We start from the raw sequence: 24131 nt of genomic DNA on the forward strand, positions 1-24131 counted from the left end.
TATATGTCACTGGGGGGGGGGGGGAATGTCTCTCCGAGGTCTTGAGGATAGTGCTGTCCTGGGTGCAGGCTGGGACCCTTTCCTAGCACAGATGTTTCTCCCTTAGCCTCCCCCACTCTTCCCCCAACCCCCCACCCCCGGCATTAGACGGTTCAGTAAGGCTCCCTTTGCACTTCAGTTGGTTTCAGTAATTAAGAAAGATTGAACCACATCCACTCCATGTCACAGAGTGTTTATCGGCAGCTGCCAGGCTTCGTGCACTTTGCCAGGTGCTGAGACCCTTCAAAAGGGATGGCGGGCTCCAGCTGTGGAGTGGGACAAACCTCTGTGGATGCCAGTCGCTGCTGGGTCCCAGAAGACGTCCAGCTCATGTTACTGGGCAGAGGGAAGATGATTAATTTTTTTTGCCATTCAATGAAACACATGTTCTTGTCCAAAACTCATTTCCCACTGCCACACTTAAGTCCCTTCCCCTTCCCCCAGCCCACCGGTGTTCCTGCTGCCTCCCTCCCTCGATGTCATCCTTCCCTGAAGTGTCAGTATGGTGAGTTTATTTTCTGTCCCAGCTTCCAGGTTTTTACAGCATGAGCCTTCTTTTTTGTGCTGGCTGCCTCTGTGAAGGGACTCAGGGGCAAGGACAGGAGACAGGCTTCTCACCAGGCACTTGTTTTAAATTTTGGACCACGTAAATATTTTTGTTTCAAAATATTAATTTTCAAGGGTTTCTATTTTAAAATACCTATCTGGCTGGGTGTGGTGGTACACACCTATAATCCTAGCACTTGGGTAGAGGAAGACTAATCTCTGAGTTTGAAGCTAGCTAGCTTGGTCTTCATGGTGAGCTCCAGGCTAGTCAGGGTTACATAGTGAGACCCTATCTCAAAAACCCAAACCTCTCCAGCAGCAGTGACAACAAAAAGCTTATGTGGAACCCAGTGTCTTGGCCCTTGTGGTAGAAACAAGATGGCAGTGAATTAAAGGCTAGCCTTGGCTACACAGCAAGCCTCTGATCCCCAGGTAGTGAATTAAAGGCTAGCCTTGGCTACACAGCAAGCCTCTGCTCCCCATTTAGTTCCCCTTAGCCCTTCTTGCCTGCACAGCCAGAGTCTAGCTTGTGTCCTTTGGTCAGAATTCCTTAATGTCCCCTAAGACTGCTCTGGAAAAGATCCCTGAATCCTCCCCATGGGTGAGCAGCTCCTTGGCCTCTTTGGGCGTGGGCCGCTGTTCCTCAGCCCCCTGGGCTCTCTGTTTCCTGAGCTGGCAGGACCTCCTGCCCACATCTGTCTCCTGGCCTTGCTTGTCTCTCTCTCCCAGTCTCTGGAATCTTGCCCCGTATGTCAGCATCTCTAGAGCTGCAGCTCCCTAGCGGGCCCTGTGACCTCCAGTGTTCAGGTCGCACCAGGGGCCATCCTGCCTTGTGTCTGTGCGTAAGACTGAGCTTCAGGGTCCAGAGCCACCCTGTCTCTAGGACACCCTGATTGTTTATCCCAGGGATGGTACACTGTGTGTTTGGATTGCCTGATGCATTTGTCCTCTGTCAACCTCTTGATACGGGGAAGTTTCTTCTGTACCTGTTTTGTTTGAAGAGTCACTCTCATGAATAGTTGCATGTAAATAAATTGTGAGCTGGGGTATGGTTCAGTTGGTAAAAGGTTTGTCCAGCACGCATCATTTTCTGGGCCCTATTCCTGGCACTGCAAAACTTGGGCATGGTGGACCGTGCTTGTAAGCCCAACATTCCAGGAAGGCAGGAGAATTGGGAGTTTAAGGTCATCCTTGGGTATATGAGTTCAGCAGCAGCTATGAGACCATGTCTTTTTGTCTTGTTTTCTTTTTTTTTTTCTTTCCCCTTTTTTTGTTGTAAATCAAGCTTTCAGGATGGAGGCTAGCATATTGCATATTTATAGAGAGAACATATTTGTGAGATACAAATGTCCTGAATCAGGTCTCAGTCCTACTTTTGCAAGCCCTGTCCTGTTGCAGCATGTCCCCACTGCCATCCAGTCCACTCCCAGTGCAGGAGCCCAGGGGTCTTGCATGATACTGCCCCCTCTGTTGCCTGCTCATCACTAATTCTGGCCCAACCTGCCTCTAAACTGTCTCCCCAATTCTGCATCCTGCCTGGTCTGTGGCCTGTGAACTTGCTCTTGTTAAACTCATCAAAGTTCTAATTGCCAGATCATGAGGAAAAAAAAAATTCAGCCTTCATTGGTTTGGATTTTATGCTACGTTTGGTCCTGCTGATCCCATTCTCCTAGAAATGTCTCACTAGCTCGGTTTCCATAGCAACCTGGTCTGCCCGATCTGCTCACGTGCCACGTGGTGCTGACATTTCTTTCTCTCTGGTGCTGTTGCAGGTGCCTTGGGCTCCTCCAGCCTCTGAAAATGGTGGCATGAAGGTTCTGGAATGTTGCCTGGGAACTTGTTTCCTCTTCCATGTCAATGAGTATGGGCAGATTTACAATGAGCACCCCAATTCTGTCTCCAAGTGAGATATCCTGAGAGACAAACTATCAGACTTAAGTCTCTGCTGGTCAGTTCTCCCACGTGTCCATTGGCATATCCATGTCAACTTTAGTCTGTTTCTTCCCACAAGTCCTAGGGAGAGCTTCATAAAACACAACTCAGAGTTTGGGGATGGACTGAGTGGGTAATGTGATTGCATGGCATGTGCAAGGTCCTGGCTTCAAGCCCCAGCACTGTATAACTTGGGCATGATAATGCTCAACTGTAAGGCCAAGCACTTGGGAGGTGGACCAGAAGATCATATACTCAAAGCCATTCCCAGCTACGTAGTAAATTTGAAGCCAGCCTGACTCACATGCAACCTTGAATAAAACAAAGCAAAGCAACTCATAACTCGGTCCATGGCCCTTGCCTACTCCAAAGTCTTCCCTGACTTGGCAATGGCTACAGGTTAGATTCAAGTTCTTTAAATGTCAGGAGATGCTCACAGTTGATATTTTCATTTGCCCTTCCCACCATGCCCCATCTTATCCAAAACTCCGGGGAAACCTAACAGTTTGCGAACACAAGCCCCATGCCACATCTTATCCAAAACTCCAGGGAAACCTGACAGTTTGCGAACACAAGCCCCATGCCACATCTTATCCAAAACTCCAGGGAAACCTGACAGTTTGCGAACACAAGCCCCCGCTACTCAGTTCCTGCTCTTTGAACCTTTGTCTCCTCTGACAGAGGGCCCTTCTGGTCTTTCTTCCCAGTTCCCATTTCTTTCTTTCTTTTTTTTTTTTTTTTTTTACAAGAGCACAAATCTACTTTTATTTATTTACTCTCCATTAGTTTAAATCCGGGATGGGTACAGCATCACACGGATTCTATGTCCAATGGCCTTTGCAGGAAGGTTGCTTCGGAATTTGGCACGAACCATACCGCTGTTTCCGTGGGCCCGAGTTACCTTTCCCCAGATCACTCTGGTTTTGTTTGGTTTACCTCCAGGAGTCACTGTATTGTTTTTTGCTTTATACACATAAGCACATCTTTTGCCTAAGTAGAACTCCGTTTCATCTCGGGCATAAACGCCTTCAATTTTAAGAAGAGCCGTGTGCTCTCTCTGGTTCCGGAGACCTCGTTTGTAGCCAGCAAAAATGGCCTTGCACCACAGCCTTCCAGACATACTTGCTGTTAGAAGTCCTGTTCCCAGCAGGCCTCCACAGGCGCCAAGATGGCGGAAAGAGCCAGTTCCCATTTCTTGAGTTATTAACTCAGGCAGCAGCTTCTCTAGGAAATCTCCTGACAGCTCACCCCCAGTTCTGAGTCCCCAGAATGAGGTGGCACTCCCCCCCCACCTGTGTTCTTGGCACACTCTTAAGTGGTAGATCCTAGTCTCCCCAGAACAGTTCTGACTGCAGGCAACAGGCAGGCACCAAGTCAGAAAGAGCTTTGAAACAAAGAGGAATTCATTGGCTCTCAAGGAGAGCAGAGTTCTTTTGGGCTTCTGAGAAACTGAATGGAGGGGTGAGAGATGCCGGAGAGCCCTGATACTCAGCCATGGCAGTAGAAAAACCTGTCTTACCATCATGTGCATGTGTCGAGGTATAATTTACATGCAATTAAGCTAACACATAAAAGGTACTATTGGATGACTCTTGACACCTGTATACACTTAGCACACGTTAAGAAAACGCCCATACCCACCAACCTCTGAGATGGATTTTCTTAAGTCCTTTGTGGTTTCTTTACTTTCCATTTCCCCTCCCTCTCCCCCTCCATTCCCTAGGCAACTACAGATCCGGCCACCACTACACAACAACTGTAGTTTCTAGAATGTTATGCAAATGGAACCATAGCCCTTTTACTATTGTCTGGCTTCTTCCCTCAGTATAATTGTTTGAGCTCATCCATACCGTGTGAATAGCTTGCTTGCCTGATGGATGGCAGTCTATTGTGAGTGTAGCAGGATTCGCTTATCCATTCTTACAGGAATGAATGGGTGGGGGTAAGTCTCTAGTTTGGGGCTCTCACAAATAAGACTGCTCAGAATGGTCATGTACTCATCTTTGTAAGGGCACATGCTTTTGTGTCTCTGGGCCAATTCACACTCCTATTCTGCAAACCATGAACATTCTGGTGCCCCACATCGCCACCCACACTTGGCATGGCCAGAGTTTTTCATTTTAGACATTCTGATACGTACATCATTGGGGGGTTGCCTTTTCCTTTCTCTGTGTTTGTGTGTGCACGTATGTGCAGATAAGTGTGTTAGTGTGTGTGTGTGTGTTAGTATGTATGTGCAGATGAGTGTGTGCAGAGGAGACTGTCGGGTACCCAACTATCTTATTACCTTGAGAAAGGATCTCTCATTGAACCTGGAGTTAGGCTGGTGGTCAGTAAGCCCCAGCAAGCCTTCTGTGTCTGCCCCTGCAGGGGTTGGATCTATAAGAGCATGTGGCCATGCCGTGCTTTACCATAGGTGAGAGAGCCTCACATTTCAGCTATCTTCCTATCCCACCTCCTGTGACTTTAATTTGGATCTCTCTGCTGACAAATGACGTCGAGGGTCTCTTGTGTCTGTTTCCCATCTGTTTATCTTCAGGAAGTATCTGTTCCAATCTTTTGCTTAATTTTTTTTATTGGCTATTTTTTTTTCTATTTTGAGTTTTGAGACTTCATACAAATCTTTCATTAAATATATTATTTGCAAATATTTCCTCCCAGCCTGTGGTTGGTCTTTTTACTCTGTTGGTGGCTCTTCCAAAGAGCTTAAATTTTCATATTTTCTGCAGTGCTGAGGATCAAACTTAGGGCCTTGGGCATGCTGGGAAAGTGCTAGCTTCCCACCAAGCCAGCTCACAGCATAAGGTTCTCCATTCTTATGATCTGGTTTATCAAATGGTTTTTTAAAGTTTTTATTTCATCCATCCATCCATCCATCCATCCATCCACCCACCCACCCACCTATCCATCCATCCATCCATCCATCCACCCACCCACCCACCTATCCATCCATCCATCCATCCATCCATCCATCCATCCATCCATCCATCCATCCATCTACCCATCTACCCATCTATCTATCTATCTATCTATCTATCTATCTATCTATCTATCTATCTATCTATCTATCTATCTATCTATCTACCTATCCATCCATCCATCCATCCATCCATCCATCCATCCATCTATCCATCCATCCATCTATCTAGTGTGTTGACACATGCACATGTGGAGCTCAGAGGACATCTTGCAGGAGTCAGTTCTCTCCTTCTACCCTGTGGGTCCTGGGGATGGAATCAGGGTGGTCAGGCTTGACCTCCAGTGTCTTTACCCACTGAACCACCTCACCCCAGTCAGTTTGTTCACTTATGGCTAGTGCTTTTACCAGCGTGTCCTCTTACAGTGGGTTTAAGAGCTCTGCCCAACTCTTGTATGCTCTGTTCTCAACCGTTTTGGGTTTTCTCCATTTTATATTTTCCTGTTATTCTTATGGCTGAGTTCGTGAGGCTTTGGTATCACCAAGAAGAAAGACCCCCCTAATACGGTAATCTGTCTGAAAAGCAAAGCTCAAAGCCTTCCCTGGCCCCTCCTTGACTTGGGGATAAAATCCCAGGCTCCCGACAAAGGGCCTGCGAGAGTGCCCTGACCCCGCTGACCACCCCTGTCCTCTCTGGCATCTTCTCAAGCGCTGTACTCTGGACACGCTGACCAAAGAGCTTCTTTTCTTTAAGCTCGGTGGCACAGCAACCCTTTCCTCTGGGCTTTCGGGAAGTTGGACCTGACAGCCAGGCTGAAGCAAGACTTGGCCGCCCTCTGGTCCTGAGATAAAGGCTTTGACTTGGAGCCTGTAGCCAGGACACTGGGCACCTTCCATTCCCACCCTGCTCTCTGCCGCCATGGTCGCAGCGCCTCCTCACTCTCCACTGCCAGGCCCCGGCACGCTTCCAATCTTTCTAGGTGTGACTTTTTTCTTTCCATGATGGGGATTATATCCTGTACATAATTTTATTGTGGCTTCTCCATGGCTGTTGGTTCACTTTAAAAAAATCTTATATATTGTAAGAATTTACAAAAAAAAAAAAAATACAATTACCCCATGAAGAATGGGCCACATGAGCGAATATAAAACAATATGCTTAGCATTTTCCTGATAGTTTGTTATTTTGGTTGTTTCCATTTTTTATTATAAACAAGGCCACACTTCTCTTTGTACATAAATCTTTTGTCAATCTGAGATTATTTCCCTCAGATGGAGCACCATGAGTGTAATTACTGGGTCAAAGGCGGTAATAATTTACATTCCCATCAGCAGACTTGTGTGTTCCCTCACACCCAGCCAGCATGGGGTATTCTCATTAAAATGTCCCTCTCCACTCAGCGATGGGCAGTGTTATCTTGCTGTTGTTTTAATTTACTTTTTAAAAAATAATTAGATATTGGAAAATAGGTTCAACCTATGAGCCATAAGAAATTAATCTTGTGTTAATTGAGTGTTCCTACCCTTTCACATTCATCCAGCAGTGACTTGAATTTTTAAAACTCAATTTGTGTGGGTTCTTAAACACCGAGGATATTAACCTCTGCGTGGAGCCGCAATGCTATTTTCAATTTCCCTACAATTAAATTTAGAAAATTCAAACGTCTCTCGCTTTCTCTCTGTGCACTCCCTTCTTGTACTTTTAAGCTCAGATGTCTCATCCAGAGTTCCGGGTGAACCTTTCAACCTTATTCAAGCATTTCTTCTTCTTCTTCTCTTAATTGAAACTTTAATTCCGCTGAATGGTGCTAATATAGAGCATAAAGTAAAGAAGAAAGTGGGTTTGCTTTTTCAAACGTCTGGATCCTTCCGGCATTTCTCTCTAATTCCCTCTCTCCTCGCTGCTGGGGGGAGGGATAGGACCCCTTCTCCGCTGTGTGGAGTAGGGGACTGTTTTTCTCTCTCTAGGCTCTGATGTTCGTGTCCCTTCTCCTCACTCCCCACCCTCTGTGTGAGCTTCTGGGCACACTGCTCTGTGGAGTTGGCACCTCAGTCTCCCTTCCCTGCCTGGGCTGGAAGGCACTTGGGTGGGCTTTTGTGAGCTCCAGGCACAGGAGGCAGTTGTTAGAGGTGTTGTCTGCAGGATGGCCGGGGAAATAAAAGCCACGGCTTTTCAGGGCTGGCTCTAGAGCTTGAGAAAGCAAAGGTTCAGGAGTCCCCAAAGCTTGGAGGCTGGAGTCAAAGCTAAACAGTGGCGGAGCTTACGAGGAGAGAATAGGCTGGCAAGATGTCACTGTGCCAGACCCTGTGCCCCATGAAGGGTAAGACCTGGGTAGAAGATGGGACATCCGAAGAGTCTTCTAGAATGCTGATACTGCCTAAGCCTCAACCGTCAGAAAAGGCTATCCCTATCTTCTAAGTTCCAAGGAGAAATAAGACGGGGGTCTTAGTCATACCCTGAAATCCAATGTGGTGTTTACAAAAAAGGCAGAACGGGAGCCCTAGCAAAGCCTATGGGGGTTGACGTGAGATAATCAGAGTCCCCTCTGTCACTCACACGCAAGCTCTGCACACCAGTCTCTACCTACTAATCTGCTCAGTGAGCTCAGGACCCATTTGCCTGGAGAAATTAGTGAGTGATACTCCCATGCAAGTCAATAGCTAAGAACCTTGGGTACACACTGGAGCCCGGCATCTCATTGATGTCCTTTGTGACAAAGCCACCAGATACATGCTCTCTCCCAGCTCCTTTCCCACTGTAGCCATCTATCTGTCAGAGTGCAGACATGATACATGTGTATTCAGCTGGCACACACGACGCTTGTGTATGCCACCGGTTGCAAACTTTTAGGCTAACGCATTTTGACCTTACATTTCGGCCATATTATTTCAAATAAGAAAATATTTCTTTGGCAGCCACCCCTCCTCAGCTGTCCCAGGCTGCCACATTCCAACCCAAAGGAGACAGATTCCTGCCAAAGAGAGACACAGTTAAGTCACAAAGGGCATTCCCTGGAAGAAAGTAGGGCATAGGTTGCTGTGTAGAAAGCCACACATGGAGTTCTATCTGGAAGTCAGCTCCTTCCTCATCAGCTTTCTCTCTGAAGGTCTCATTTAGCTAACGGCCCCTGCTCTGCACTGGCCTGGGCCTTTCTCTGGGCTTTCTTACTAAATCCCAAACCAAAGAAAACCATCCTGTTTCCTCTGCCTTCCTCCCACACAGGTAGTCCCTAAGACACCCTCACTCCCATCTCTTCCTTCAGGCCCTCTGAAACACTGGTCCCAAAGGCTGGGTCCAGGGCCACTGGTCAGCTCCAGCATCCCCTGGCCTCCTGCCATGGCCTCTTTGTTCTTCTGGAAGCACTCTCCTTGTTGGACTCCTGGGTCCTTCCTGGCTACACCTGTGTTTTCTTCTTGGCTTTCTCCTCCCCAAATTCAGCCCCTGCTGGTCTGTCTGGACAGACCTGGGCTAAGCCTCTGTCCTCTGCGAGTTCCATTCCTCAATCTCTCTCTCTCTCTCTCTCTCTCTCTCTCTCTCTCTCTCTGTGTGTGTGTGTGTGTGTTCTTGCATGTATGTTCATGTGTGTATGGAGGTCAGAGTTTGCTATCAAGAGTCTTCCTTAATTTCTCTTTATCTCATTTTTCGGACACAGGGTCTTTCCCTAAGCTTGGAGGTCAGCCAGGATGCTTCAGTTTTTCTCTGTTCCCAGATTTGGGTCTGCCTGGCTTTCTGTGTGGGTGCTGGGCACCCAAATTTGGGTTCTCATGTTTGCATGACAAGCACATCACCAACTGAGCCAATTACCCAGCTCTCTGCCAACAGCAGAAACCAACACTGAGCCCCAGATATGGCACCATTCCTCGAGGTGACCAGCCAGCAACCTGGTGGCAGGTTGACTACATTGGACCACTTCCTTCGTGGAAAGGACAGCGTTTTGTTCTTACTGGAGTAGATACTTATTCTGGTTATGGATTTGCCTTTCCTGCACGTAATGCCTCTGCTAAAACCACCATTCACGGACTGACAGAATGCCTCATCTATCGTCATGGTATTCCACACAGTATTGCTTCTGACCAAGGAACTCATTTCACAGCCAGAGAAGTACGACAGTAATATGAATGCCCATTGTAAATTTACTAATGCGTTTGCGATTGTACGAGGGATAGTTATATCATGTTAGGCGTATTTACAACCTTGTTATTGTTTCATGTGAACATGAGATATTATTTGTGTCAAGTTGACAAGGGGTGGATTGTAGTGGCTATTCCTGGTTGTCAACTTGACAATATTTGGAATGAACTACAATCCGGAATTGGAAGGCTCACCAGTGACCCTTATCTGGAGGCTTGGAGATCCTTATCTGGATCTTGGTTTGAAGATCTTGAGCCATAGTGGCTATGGATTCCAGAAGATTGAATCTCCGAGTTAAGGAACACACCTTTAATCTGGGCTATGCCTTTCATCTGGGATGAAAGTATTCATATTATCAGAGTAAATTGGGTCACGACTTTGTCTAGAGACAACTTCTGGAGCTGTGGTCAAGAGTGTGCACGCAGACACACACGATCCTAGCGTGCATCCACAGGGTGTTTGTGTCACAGCCTCACAAGTGCTCCAGGCCTTACAGTACCCACAAAGACTACACTCATGACTGGAACCCATTATCCTGATTATTCCCCGCCAGCACACACCAATATGTAGGCAGTTTTCTTTGCTTAGACATGGAAGCAGTTTTAACACTGGCCCTTCTGAAGCCACAATGTACCAAAAAAGTACTATGCCAAACATGTGTAACTCATGTAAAAATTCCACATCCCATATTGGCCACCTCAAGATGAAAACGAGTAACTCCCTAAAGTTAACTGGCTCTACTCCCCTAATATTAAAACATAAAAACCACATGGGAAATATAGAAATTCAAATAGAAGTAACATAAACCTGTCATAAATCGTAAACAAAAAAACTATCTGTGGGACAGCATGGATGACAAATGGTCTACTGTGTAAATTTTAGAATGAGGCAGACAAAGGTTGGAAGGCCGGTTAATTTTCCCCTCCTTCTCCTGCTTCTGCTTCATCTCCTTGGGTATCCGATGTCCACAATGTTAAGTTGTCTCTCAGTAACTGCATTATTAGCGTGCTGTCTTTGTATTTTCCCTCCCTCCCTCTGTCCTCCCTTCCCTTCTTCCCTTCCCTTCCCTTCCCTTCCCTTCCCTTCCCTTCCCTTCCCTTCCCTTCCCTTCCCTTCCCTTCCCTTCCCTTCCCTTCCCTTCCCTTCCCTTCCCTTCCCTTCCCTTCTTCCCTCCCCTCCCCTCCTTCATTTTTTTTTTCTTCTTTTGACAGGGTATCTCCGTGTACCTCTGGAATGCACAGGGATCCACCCACCTTTTGCATGTTGCATTTCTTTTTTGTTGTTGTTTGTTTTTTTTTTTTTTTTTTTTTTTTTCCGAGACAGGGTTTCTATGTAGCCCTGGCTGTCCTGGAACTCACTTTGTAGACCAGGCTGGCCTCGAACTCAGAAATCTGCCTGCCTCTGCCTCCTGAGTGCTGGGATTAAAGGTGTGTGCCACAACGCCCGGCTGCATATTGCACTTCTTAATGCCACCCTGCCTGTCTCACTGTGACCTTCTCTGAAGCCTTCTGTCTCTACCTGAGTCTTCCCTCCTGGCCCCTAAGCTACAAGTCCCAAAGTCCTCTCATACTCAATAAATTCAACCAACAACTCTTTGTCCCCAGTCAAGGTCTCTCTTCATGTGGAACCACAGCACTGGCCAGTGGATGCCAGGGGACTTCCTCTAGCAACTGGTCCTTCCCACCTCATCCATTCCAAAGCCCCGAGCTCCCACAGGTGCCCCAGCCTTTTTTTTCTGTTCCTTCTCTCATGTTCATGCGCCAGGTCTGGGTGATGGACAGCAGGTTGTCCACTGGAAGACCTCCCTCCCTGCTGACCTCTGCTCCCACGGTGATCTCCTCACCAGAAGCCAGAGGGAGAGTTTCAACTCATGAGTCAGGACATGTCATCATCGTGCTTTGGGACAAAGCTGCAAACCTTCTGAGCTAGATGACCCATGCTGCCCCGAACCCTCCTCGCCTGCGCACCACCTTCATCTCTCAGCAGCACCCAGGGAAACCTCAGCAGACTCCTTCCCCTGTTCATGATCGCCATTTGTTCTGACAATTTACCCAGGGTCTGTCTCTCCTTCTGGATTAGAAACCCCACGAGGACAGAGATCTGTTTTCTTCCCATGGTCTCCCCATAGGCCCTGGAAAGGCTCAAAGATCATGCATAGAATTGAGCTGAAAACTTCCTCTTGGCTTCACAAGTCGCTCTCCAGCTCTGAGACAATCCTGCCCTAAACTTTTCTAATTATCTGAACTTAATTATCTAAACTTCTGCACAGGGCTGCCTTGCTGCTGACTATCTGTCATCCCCAGGCAGCGCCGCTGGCAGGCTTCTGCTCCATCACACCCCAAAAACCACTCTTGCTGCGGGCTCCGATAACCCCCTAATTACCACCTCCAGTGGGTGTTTTTCCATCCCTGTCTTATTGGAATTCTCTGCAGGGTTTGATATTGTTGATCACTCCCCTTCTCAGAAACTCTTGCTCTCTTGGTTTCTATGGCAACCCCCCTCTCCTTGTTTTTAAACCATCTCTATGACGACTTTTCCTCCCCACTCTCATTAATCAGAGTTTCTGACTCAACCACCCTTGAAATGTTAGGGTCCTGAAGATTCGATATTGTGAAGTTGTCAACGCGCCCCAAATTAATGAACAAACCCGATGCCTCCCTAATCAAAATCTCACTGAGGCTTTTTTTTTTTTTAAAGTGGTATTTAGTGCATTGATTCTAAAAGCCATATGGTAGAGGGAAATGGGCAAAAACAGCCAAGATGATGTTGAGAAAGAAAAACAAGGTTGGGAACACAGTAGGAGGAAAAGGTCTGGATTCGCCCTACTAGGCGACAGATGACAACGTGACTGTGATTAAAGATTGGAAATGGTGCAGAGAGGAATCCTGAAGACTTTGGCATCCATCAGGTCCAGGAACATTTGCCAGAGATGAGGAAGAACCTTTCATACAGTGAGCACTGGATGCTAGGAGCTCAAAGATACCCTTACCTTAGTTCCTGGACACCTCCCTCAGGCTGGACTGTTTCCTTCCTACCCATCCCACCCCTCAACCTCCATAAAACTTGCCTATGTGGGGACCAACCCTGTAAGATGGCTCCTCATTTTCTTCTGAGTTCTGTTTAAGGCTCTCTTTCATTCTGGGTCTAAAGCAAACCAGGCTGGTCTCAACCAAGACCAGCCCTGAGTTTCTGCTCCCCCTGTCTCTACCTTTTTGAGTGCTGGGATCACAGGTATGTGGTCCCACACTCAACTTGAGTTTTCCTGTTTGGGAGAAATACATGCTCTTGGATGTAGGTGTGTTCTCAAGTGTTCATTCTATTGTTCTTGGATCCTTTTGTGTTTTTAAAATAAGCTGCCATAATGACAGTGACACTTGAACATGGCACAAAGTTGGAAGACTACTCAAAGCTTGGAGGATCTTTAATAATCTTGCTAACAGTCCCAAGCACCCACTGTCAGGTTCTGTGGAACACATCTCCTCTTATACACTTATGCCAAATGCTTTTATTATACATCTCCATAATTCCGCACCATGGTTTTACACTGATTATATGCTAAACATTTCCCTGTGTTAGCCAACAGTCATTGTAATTACTGAGTTTAACGACTGTTTAATAATCCATCTAATGAATGGAACATAATTTGGTTAACTAGTCCCCCTAAGCTGGAGATTTTGACAGCTTCGTTTTTCTCCTCCTCTTCCTCTCTCCTTTCCCTCCCTCCCTCCTTCCATTCTCCCCTCCCTCCCATCCTCCTTCCCTCCCTCCCTTTCTTCCCCTCTCCTGCCCCCCCCCATCCCCCCTCAGCACAAGGCACATTTTTTTTTCTGCACACATTTTTGAGCTCGGCTTTTGATCATTTCCTTGGGATGGATTTCAAGCAAATGGAGTTCAGAGTCCAACGGTCTGAGCTGTCACACATCTGCTGCAAATCACCTCCTAAAATTGCTTCCTGCAAAGGTTTGCCACTTCACAGTGTGGCCAGCTGTGAGAGAGAAAGGTCCGAAGTCACAGCCACCAGAGCTCATGTTTGTAAAGGGGCTTGGATTGCCATCTCTGCATCTTCATTTACACTGATTTTGTTATGTGTAAACTCAACATTTGCAACTGAACTTGCCCTTTGAATTTCATGTTTCATAAATGGACTCAACGCTTCTTATTGTGCCAACATTTCGTTATGAAAATCCTTTCTGCCTCTGTGAATGTTTTATTTATGAGAAATTTTGACACACATTCCCTCTAGTCAATTATGTTTGTATTTCCCAGTGCTGTTCTCTCTGTGGCTTATGACAGTTACCATGGCCTCCTCCCGCACACATGCACAGATAGGAACAGGAGCCGTTTCCACCTTCGGTACCTACTAATGGGCTTTCTGTTTTGCATTTAAACCACCTGACATTGATTTAGGTCCTTGGTATAAAGGGAGATAAAGATAGTAGGCTTTTTGTTTCCCAGATAGAGAAAATAATTGCATATCTTCACTTAGTGATGGGTCTCTCCGTTGCTCATTAATTTGTGGGATGTCTGCAGCATACATCACGGTGTTAGACAATTTGGGATTGGCTTCGGGCTTTCCAGTCCATTCCATGGAGACAGCTTTCTCATTTTCTCTCTTTATTATTTTGAAAAAACAAACAAACAAACAAACAAAAACCCCAGAAAACCTTTCACTTTATGCCATAGAATCTGTTTGCATTTGGAATTCTGAAGTCTCCATGTCCTATCAGGTCAGTGGCTTGTGAGTCTGGCTCCACATCTGTCCCCCAGCTTGGTATCACACTTTGCATACCCCCCAAGGTGACTTCTTCACACGTGGACACATTTTCTAGCTCCTTCTTCTCCCTGGAAGGTAGACCATGTGATTGTGCTTCACAGAGATGACCCGTGCTGACCCAGCTCTGAGATGACAGGCAGGGCCAGGAGACACAGATCGGAGTCCTATCTCTGCCAGCTGGGCACAGTGTTGGGCCATCCCACATCACCCGCTGCCCAGACACTTTACTTCCTGGTCTGTAAATTGCAGACATCCTCTTGCAAAGTCCCTAGGATGGAGTTTAGAGGCAGTGAGGAAGAATCCTGTTCTTTAGAGGGGAACAGGGCTGCCAAAGCTGAGGTTGCAAGAGCCTCAGGACCTGGAACCACACTGGGGAAGAAAAATGAGTAAGTGACTTCAAGGTGTGGTATGTTCCCCAAGGGGACACTAAGGCTGAACCCAGCTGGTTGGGATGTGGGTGTCTGGGAATGCACTTGGGGAGTCCACAGAGACATGCCAAGCTGAGAGGAACTGTAGGATTTCTGCAGGTGCTGGGGTTGCCAACAGTTACAGATGTGCGTATTGGAAAACCTGGATTGGGGAGGCATGGGACTTTGTCCAAGGGGCACGTGAGCAGTCACTGGAGGATGGATAGATCCCATGTGAAGTCTTAGGCATGTGCTTCGCCTGCGCGGCAGTGCAGGAAGAGGAAAGCGGGAGGCCATTGCATGGAGTTTGTGGGAAGGGACACCTTGGGATTGTTCTAGAAACACAACTGCTAGGATTGGCTAAGACCGAGCAAGATACAGTCCTGTCCCTTCCATCCCAGCCACCATGAAACCTCTATGCCCTGTCACCTCACTTTCTCAGAGCTGTCAGAGTCTTTTTGAGAAAAAAAAAAAGAATACATCTGAATTTCCATTTCAGATATTGAGAAGTCGAGACAGGCAGTGATTATTCTGCCCTTACATCGACAGCTGCCTGTTGCTAGGTGCCCAGAGCTACAAAGAATGTTAAGACATGACCCCAGCCACCAGGCAAGATGAAGCCACAGCTAATTAGAGCCAAAGTCAGGACCAGCAGGGCAGATGAAGGCTCCCTGAGAACATGGAGATCAGGTTCCCCGCATAAGGAACATGATTGAATTCTGTTCCTTCCATCAACACAACTAATCCCCTCACCTTCACACTTAATCCCACTGCTCTGGGCCCCTCGCTGTCTGTCCCCACTCTGTAAGCCTGGCTGCCTGAGCCTCCCCTGTCTTGATGCTGAGCACGGGTGCCTTCCTGTCTCTGTAGCCCCTCCATCCCCCTCCTCCCTCCTCTCAGCCAGATTAGAGGTCAATTGTTCCGCACCTGGGGGGGCTTCAGCCCTGACCTCAGAGCTGTGCAGGAAGAGTTTCCAAAGCCATATCCCAGCTTCCCTGAGTGCTAGGCACATGGCCACTCATTCTTCTAGAATCCCTCCCTGGCTCCTGGGATCTTGCCCTTCCCTTTTGCTCAGCCTCCCCTTCCATGCCCTGTGTATCTGCCAGACCATGCGCTCCAGCCTTCTGCTGCTGACTGTCATTTCCTCCAGCTGCATAAGGCACCAAAGCTTTGTTCGCTTCCAGGAGGTGGCTTTCTCCAAACAGTGCTAAGTGCCGGCCCATCATCCTTTGTCACACCACCTGGCCATTCCCAGGCCCAGATTTGATCCTAAGCACTAGAATTTGATAGTAATTCACTTAGACATCTCAATATGAGCATGTAGACATCCCAAGGACACCCAGGCCTCTCAACGCTATCATCCAGTTATCCCAGTACCACCTAGATATCCCAACTTCACTCTGGCATCCCAACACCCCACAAACATCTCAACATCTCCCAGACATTCACCATCGCCCAGATACCCCAATACCCAAACATTCAATGTCACTGTGTAAGCACACTACCACCAACATTTCTCAGAAATCTCAATGCCACACAGGCATCTCTCTATCTCTCAGATATCACAATATCACTACCTAGATATCTCTACCTCTACTACCCAGACATCTGAACATTACCACCGAGACATACCAACATTCCCAAGACATATGAGCAACATATAGATACCCCAACATTACCTACATATCCCAACATCATCCAGATATCCTAACACTACCTACACATCCCAATATCCCTCAAGGTAAACTTCATTCATTCATTCATTCATTCATTCTTTCATTAACGTTTTTGTGTGTATAACCAATGAGATTTTGTGTGCCACTTATCTGCCTAGTGCCCACAGAGGCCAGAGGGCCTCAGATCCCTTAGAGCTGGAATTACAGACAGTTGTGAGCTGTCCAACATGGATGCTGGGAACCCAAGCTGGGTCCTCTGCAAGAGTAGCAGGTACTCTTAGCTACTGAGTCATCTCTTCAGCCTCTGTCCTTTTTCCAGCTGATTGTCTTTCTTCATTCAAATTTCTAACCTGTCTTTGCCCAGTCTGTCATTGTCTGGTATTCTGCCTTGTGGGATGGTTCCAGTACTCTGGTATACGTCTCTTATGTCTCTTCTTGCTTCGTGTGCTGCATGGCCTTGTGAAGACAGCCAGTCATACTTTCTAGCTGACCCCCCTCTTTGTCACCAATAGTTCAATCCAAGCTGTCACCAACCTCTGACCCCCCTGCGACTGCCTGCTCATTGGTCAGCTCAGATTACCTCCTTCTCCCCTCTGACCACCTAACCTCTACAGAGAAGGCCAATGTTCTTTCTGCCATAGGCACATTTCAATGCCAACCTCTCACCTCAAATCCTTCAGCAGCCTTCAGAGGAAGAACAAACTGACTTCTCCAACCTTTGAGCACCATGTCTATACCAGCATGGCTCCGATTTGGTTATTTGTCTTTGGTTCTGGGAAACAGGAGCCAAATCCATGTCCTTCATGGTGGAGCAGTGAGCCTGCTTCCTCCAGGATGATGAATCATGATTGACAGTACCACTCAGGATGGATGGGCTCACTTCTCTTGAAAGTGATTGGTTTATGAGTAACACGTGATGAATATCAGGCTAGGGAAAATCCTATGTGGGGTGGAGATGGCTCAATGGTCAGGGACACTTGCTGCTTACCTAGAGGATCTGGGTGCAGTTCCTAGAGCTTACATCAGGTAGTTCACAGCTGCTTTTGACCATGTGTGTGTGCATACACACACACACACACACACACACACACACACACACACACAGATTAGTGAAATAAAAAATGAACAGTACACAGGTTCTTGATGACCCTAGAGCTGCCACCAAGGGATCCTCATTGTGTGACAATAAATCTAATTCTTGTTTCGATGTTTCTGAGTTGGGTTTTCTGTCTTACTCTTTCCTGGTAAGGGACTCAGGTATGCTAGCTTTCTTGCGGTTGTTGGAAGGAGCACACTGTTATAAAGGATTCCCTCTAGCTGTCACCTTGTGTGTCCTTCCCATGCCCACCCAGTTAGTGTCCATTCCTGACTAACTGCTGTTCTCCGCTGGAGGTTTCCTGGTCAGAGTTTGAAGTGATGGATGGATGTCTTTACTGCCCCATGGACACTTGGCCCCGCAGCTCTGCACAGGCAGTGAACAGGTGACACTGCTTAGGACTGTGTGCCCTGCTATTGTGCTGGTCATAAAGCTTAGGCCACAGGCCTAAGTTCCCCAAGGTCCTAGAAGAGGGACAGTCACCATATAGGTGACTCTAATGGTTTCACCTGAAACCAACTAACAGGAGTCATCTCAGAGTAGGATGGAGCCAGGGTTCTGAAGATGACAGAGTTCCCAGCACAAGTGACAGGTGAAAGACATCATACTTTTAAACCTGAAAAGGCTAGAGGAGGGTGCGGGCTTTTAGAACCTGGAGAGAAAGCTGAGGACTCTCCGAAAATCACCTTGCCGTGGCCATAAGCCAGGCCATGCTATTCTCTCCCAACCATTGGAAGGAAGCCAGGATCCTGCTCTGTTATTCCTGACATTCACCGAAAGCCAGAGGGCAAGAGGTCTGCTGGCCTTAAGGTCAACTATCTGGGGCACAGCAAGGCTGCGGAAGGACACATGCAGCTTTGGGGTCAGTGATTATCCCAAATAGCCACAATGGCTGTGTCGCTACTCACTTCAGCACACCTGTTTCCTTTAAAAAAAAAAATTAATTTCAACCACAGGGCAGACTGTGAGTGTAGTGAGCTTCAATGCCCCTAATCAGGGCCAGAAAGGGCAGCACAAGAACCCCCGCTGTGCTTCCTTCCTCCAGTGAGCCACTGCCCATCTGCAATCAGACCCTCTTGCTTCCTTTCAGTCTGGCTCAGATGCCAGATGACTTCCAGATCTTTCTTCTTGTCATTCTCTCCCTCTCCCCTGGTGTCTCTTTCAATTCTAGGGGCACTCCCGTTTTTAGAAATCCTCGATCACCCGTATTTTTCCCACTACCACCTGACTCTTCCACTCATTTGCTCCATTGCCTCTGATAAGCCAGCTTTTAGCCCTTCACCCCTCCAAACGGTTCTTGCCACAATAGCCCCTTGATTGCAAAATTCAGAGGACTTCACTCAGTTCTTATTTTTCTGAGATCCGGGCGTATAGCTACGTTGATTACTTTCTCCTTGAAACCCTTCACTACCTTGGTTGCCATGGCAACTCCCTCTCCTAGTCGTTCCTCTCTTTCTTCTTTGTCGCCTGTCCACACCTCCATCAGCCCCTTGAGTGTCTCTAACTCTGATTTCCCCCACTGGGTGCTTCCCACCCTTTCCCTGCGAACCCACTCATTCCTCAGATTCTCTCCCTTCAACCTCCATCCATGGGCTGGTCCTTTCTAGAACGTGTTGGGACACCATGCCTGCTGGCCACCTAGCTGTGCCTGTTCTCAGCTCTGCCTGACACTGAACCCACTGGGGCCTTCATGACCTGTGCTCCAGTTCTGCCACTCTCCCCTGTCCACCAATATCCCCCTCTCCTGCTGCCCCATCCTCTCAACGCAATAGCCAAGTACTGGGGTATACTGCTGATTTTATTCTCTGAATTGGAGACTGTCACCTCCAAGTGTGGCATTCTCATCTGCCACCAGAGTGATCCTCTCAAATCACAGACCTGTCACTGGTGGAAAACCCTTCATGGTCCTACTGACTGTAGGACAGTGACCAGATGTCTTCACATGATATCATGAGGCCCTCCAGGGCCTGGGCTCTGCCTGCTTAGACACATGAATCTCATTTTCTTTCTTCCACTTTCCAGGACCACAAGAGTCTTGAAATTCTCTTGTTCTGATGGTGTCCTTCATGTGCTGTTCCCTCTGCCTACAGTGTCTTTCTGGTTCTCTTTACATCTGTCTGCTCATTTTAAAGAAGTCAGACCAATAATCTAACCTGGGATATTCTGTGCCATACAAATGTCCTACTATTGCAGTTCCCATATGGTATTGTAATGGTCCACTTATGTGTCATGTAGTGTAGTATTGTTTTATGCATTGCTTGATGGTCAGCCTGCTCCTTGTCAAGTTTTGCTTTGGTGTGTAACAAGCTGCCCCAACCTTCCATGGCATGCAAATGTACATGTAAAGGCTCTGAGGCTTACAGGGCTGTGTAGAGTGCCAACTGCATGAGATGGCAGCAGGGCTGCAGTCCTCTGGAGGCTTGATGGGACTTAGTGTCCAAGAGGCTCAGCAGGACCAGGCACGTCCTCGAGCTACCTCCACATGTCCACTATGTGGGCTGCTGTTGATGACCCTGTGTCAGCAATTCCAGAGCATCCTTTCTGCCACATGGTGTTTGGGCAAAGAGGCCACTAACGCCAGCCTCCTCCCTCAGGAAGAACCTTCCCCACAGTGGAGGCATGCACACAGAAGGTGGGCAGGGACAGTGAGCACCTCTGCAGGCTGGACAATGGGCTCTGACATTCTCCTGAGTTCTGAGGAGGACATGGATGTCACCAGAGCTTCAAAGTCTTTTGAAACCCACAACAGGGAAGGCATCTGGCTAACAGCTGGGTATTAGGAGGAAATCAAGGATAGGCACAGAGTTGCTCAGCCAGCAAAGTGCTTACTGTAGACTTGAGGACCTGAGCTGGACCTCCAGCACCCTCCAAGGCTGGGTAAGGGAGTACTGGTCTGTGATCCCAGCGTCAGCAGGGTGAAGATGGATAGATCCTGGTGGCTCTCGGCCTAGGCTGTGAGAGACTCTGTATGAAAATACCCAAGGTAGGTGGCTTCTAAAAAACACTGCTTCAGGTTAACCCTTAGCTCGGGTGCATGTGCTAACACACACTAAAAGGTAAATTAATTTTAAAAGGGATGAACATGAACAACCTCTTTCTGCCCAAATGGAAATGTTTGACTGACCAATGGGAGAGGAACCCTATGGAGACAGGAGGACCTTACCTAGATCTTCTCAGGCCAGAATGGTCACTGGATGACCAATGGCTCCTAGCATGGTCTAGAAGACCAAGGGTCCTGCTGCAAGGTGACTGGTCAGGGCCTGCTGTTTGCCCAGCAAGCAGGCAATAAGGAAAGCACAGGGCAGTGCTGTGGGCTGCCTGCCGTCAGGGGGACAACAGTGGCTGGAGGAAATAACCCAGCCAGGTGCACATCTCTAGGGCCAGAGCAAACGATCCCACAGATGAGCTGTGGGGAGAAGGGCAGGCATGGTGGTGAGAAAGAGACTGGAAGTGGATGGAGGATAGTTAGGGGAAGTCTGGCTGTTTGAGCAGGATGGGGTGAAGATGTGTGGTGAGCCTAAACTCAGTAGCTGTCTGGGGAGGCTCCTCTCCATGGCTGCTCCTGGGTTATCTTCCACCTAACATTCTCCCTCTGCACAGCTGGCTCTGGGCCTCCAGCTCTTTTCCATCCTCACTGGAATTCACCTTCTATTATGGAACCTGCCTTTGCTGACCATCGCTGCCTGGCCAGGTTCGAGCTGCTTCATAGGAGCACTGGGCCAGAATTCTGGGACTCACACCTTGACGGGGATATACCTGCCTGGTTCTGGTACTGGCCCTGGGCTAAGCATTTTTGGGGGCACTTTTTCTTTGGATCTTGTAACATGCTGAGGTGGGCCCTGCTGTCTGGTTCCTGGAGGCTGCTGAAGGATGTGACCAGAGGTCCTTGAGTGCCTCCTGCACAGGCTCTGACAGCCATGCCTTTTTTGAAAATAAGGTCTCACTATGGAACCCACTTTGGTCTCCAACTCACATTTCCCCTGCTTTAGTCTCCAGAGTATGGTGTCTTTGTTATGATCTTGAGGGATGTGAAACACTGGCACTCTCCAAATCCACCGGTGCTATGTAGGGAGAAGCAGGAGGCCTAAGGGAGAGAGCTGGCCGACATGGACACGGAGTGGAAGGCAGGAAGGAAAAGCCTCTAGCCTCTCACCCCGTGAGGGACTCCACTCCTTAAAGCTGTCCCCCAGGTCTAAAACTTCCTGTGTTAGGAAAGGTGCTTTAGAAAGAACATCCCATCTAAGAGCAGCTAAGAGCAAGAACATTTATTCGAGTGTGAACAATCCAGAAGTCAGCGATTGCAGTTACGCTGGCTCCGAGTCAGCCGTCTCCTCCCCTCCGGATCACAAGCTGGCTGTCAGGGTTCCAAGCTTCATGTTTTCACCCAGCAGCGGCACTAGACAGAAAGGGAAAGGAGGCCAAGAGAGCTACCAGCACATCTCTTCGAGGGAGCAAAGTGGGGCCCTGAAGCTACCCTTGTAAGTCCCACGACATGGAAATGAACTCACAAGTCTCAAAACTGTACCGGCTACGCCCTTTTCTTATCTGTAAGACTGACTACGCCCCACGTGATGGACTAAGCTTTAGGGCCTTTGAGAGCTAGCTACCCCCTAAGAATGCCATGCCCACACACTGTTTCAAGTTCCATTCTGGTTACCGCTGACTTGGAAGGAATCTATTTGTCTCTTTCTTCCTCGGTCCACCGTTGGTCCGCAGCTGCTCCATTTTCTCTGCTCCCACCCTTCCCCCATGGCCACATTAGGATGCTCAGGAACACTGACCTTCTACAGCCCTGGGGTTCACTCAATGCAAACACTATCGACAGCAGAATTCTGTATTTCCTGTGGGCGCCTGGATACATATTTACAAGTTTTTAGAAAGGTCTAGGAAAGTACACACCAAGCCCATCCCCGCGGTTGCCACAGGGGACGGGGAAGGGAACGGGATGGAAGCAGGTGGCCAGAAGGGACCAGCAGCTCCAGCAGTGGTGTTCTGGTTCTTAAAAAGGAGCATGGATTCATGTTTCGCTTGTGTCATTAAACTTTAATTTGAAAAAATTCCCATTCATTTTCAGCCAATTACGCTGGCCCTGTGCTGGCTGTGCTTGCGAGTTTGTGCCCAGGGAGGGAGAACATTTACTTTGTGTGTGTCTGTGAATGAAGTGCAGCGATTAGAAAGTAGATTAAAAAGAAATGTAGCAAACAAAAGCCAAACAAAACGGGCGGGGAGTAGAGAAAACTCATTCATGACAATAATGGAAACCAAAGAAATCAACCCAGGAGGAAAGCCACAAGTTTCTGAGGAAAAAGCAGTGTGTGTGTGTGTGTGTGTGTGTGTGTGTGTGTGTGTGTGTGTGTGTGACATGTAGTGAGCGGCTGGACAAACAGAGTTCTGCCTCGTCCCTGCAGTGAACGGCACAGTATTATACTGATGTCAGTTTCCCCCAAATTAATCTCGGAATTCACAGTATCTGACAAGCAGCTTTCAGAGTCTGTGTGGAGAGAGGAGCAGGCTGAGGCAGCTGGGAGGAAGCATAGTGAAATGTGGCATTTTACTTCACAGATATCACAAGGTGGTAAAGAGTAATGACAAATTAAAGTCTGCTACTGACAGGAATAAACAGATTAGTTAAAAAAAAAAAACCTAAACAAAACCAAACCAAAACCCCAGATAACCAGGGGCCTCCAAGTCCCCTAGCTGTGCGGCTTCACTCTAGGGAGAGCGGAGACAGGATGAATGTGCTGACCCGTTCTATTGTGCTCCGATAATTGGCTGTCCGTTTTGAGAAAGGCTAGACACTGTCTCAATTCTATCATAGAAATATATTCCAGATGCAAGAAAGAGCCAAGAACAAACCTGTGAAACCATTAGAGGAGAATAAGGGCTCTATCTCAATCAAACATGATATATATTCAACAAGGAACAGTGGAGACAGAGGAGACGCATTTGATTGAAACTGGCAACTTCTGTCTAAGGCAAGGTTCTACAGTGAGCTGAGAGCAACAGACACGCTCAGAGAAACATTTGTCCAAAAGCACAAAAGCTTACTATCTGGATTACATCAGGACATTCTACAGGTCAATGAGCTGAAGAGCTCGAGAAAAATTGACAGTTCGGAGCGGGAATAATACAGACGCCCAGTGTACACATGAAAAGCTCACTGGCAAACAGGAAAAGACAAATTTAAAAAGGGATTTAACTTTTTCACCCATCCAATTGGCAAATACTGAGGACTGCTCACAGTGTAGAGATTAAAGTCTCGAGGCCTCTGGCTAGATCCTTGTCTGGTTCAGAAACCATGGCGGGCAATGGTGACGTCTGCTAAAAGTGAAAACGTGCAGACCCAGCATCCTATTTCTCCTTCACTGCCAAGAGAAGGTTGCTCAAAACAGAGTAGAGTCAGAGCCAACTGATGGAGGAGGAGAACTGAGGGAATGAACGGGTGCTTCTCTGTTAAAGAGCAAGAATGTCAGGGACCAGCATGGCTGTGTTGTAAAGATACTAGAGGGAGTCAAGATGCAGCCTCAGGCAAGCTCTCAGCATGGGGAACTCTTTCAAAGCACCCATGCCCAAGAAGCAGATCCACAAACCTGTGGAGGGATGGGATGCAGG

At 47.8% G+C, this 24131-nt stretch overlaps 1 protein-coding gene across 1 annotated transcript; it reads right to left on the minus strand.

Annotated features, from left to right (window-relative positions):
- Nucleotides 1-3268: 3268 nt before the first annotated feature.
- Gm14279 (predicted gene 14279) lies at nucleotides 3269-4759 on the minus strand. The gene has a single exon (XM_035096982.1). The coding sequence runs from the start codon at nucleotides 4046-4048 to the stop codon at nucleotides 3305-3307; it is 744 nt and encodes a 247-aa protein (XP_034952873.1). The 5' UTR covers nucleotides 4049-4759; the 3' UTR covers nucleotides 3269-3304.
- Between the last annotated feature and the right edge of the window lie 19372 nt (nucleotides 4760-24131).

Source organism: Mus musculus, chromosome 2 (genome assembly GCF_000001635.26).
Source record: "Mus musculus strain C57BL/6J chromosome 2, GRCm38.p6 C57BL/6J".
Taxonomy (NCBI): domain Eukaryota; kingdom Metazoa; phylum Chordata; class Mammalia; order Rodentia; family Muridae; genus Mus; species Mus musculus.

Excerpts from the sequence above, each read along its gene's own strand:
- Gm14279 (XM_035096982.1), bottom strand. The coding sequence starts at position 4,048 with ATGCACATGATGGTAAGACAGGTTTTTCTACTGCCATGGCTGAGTATC.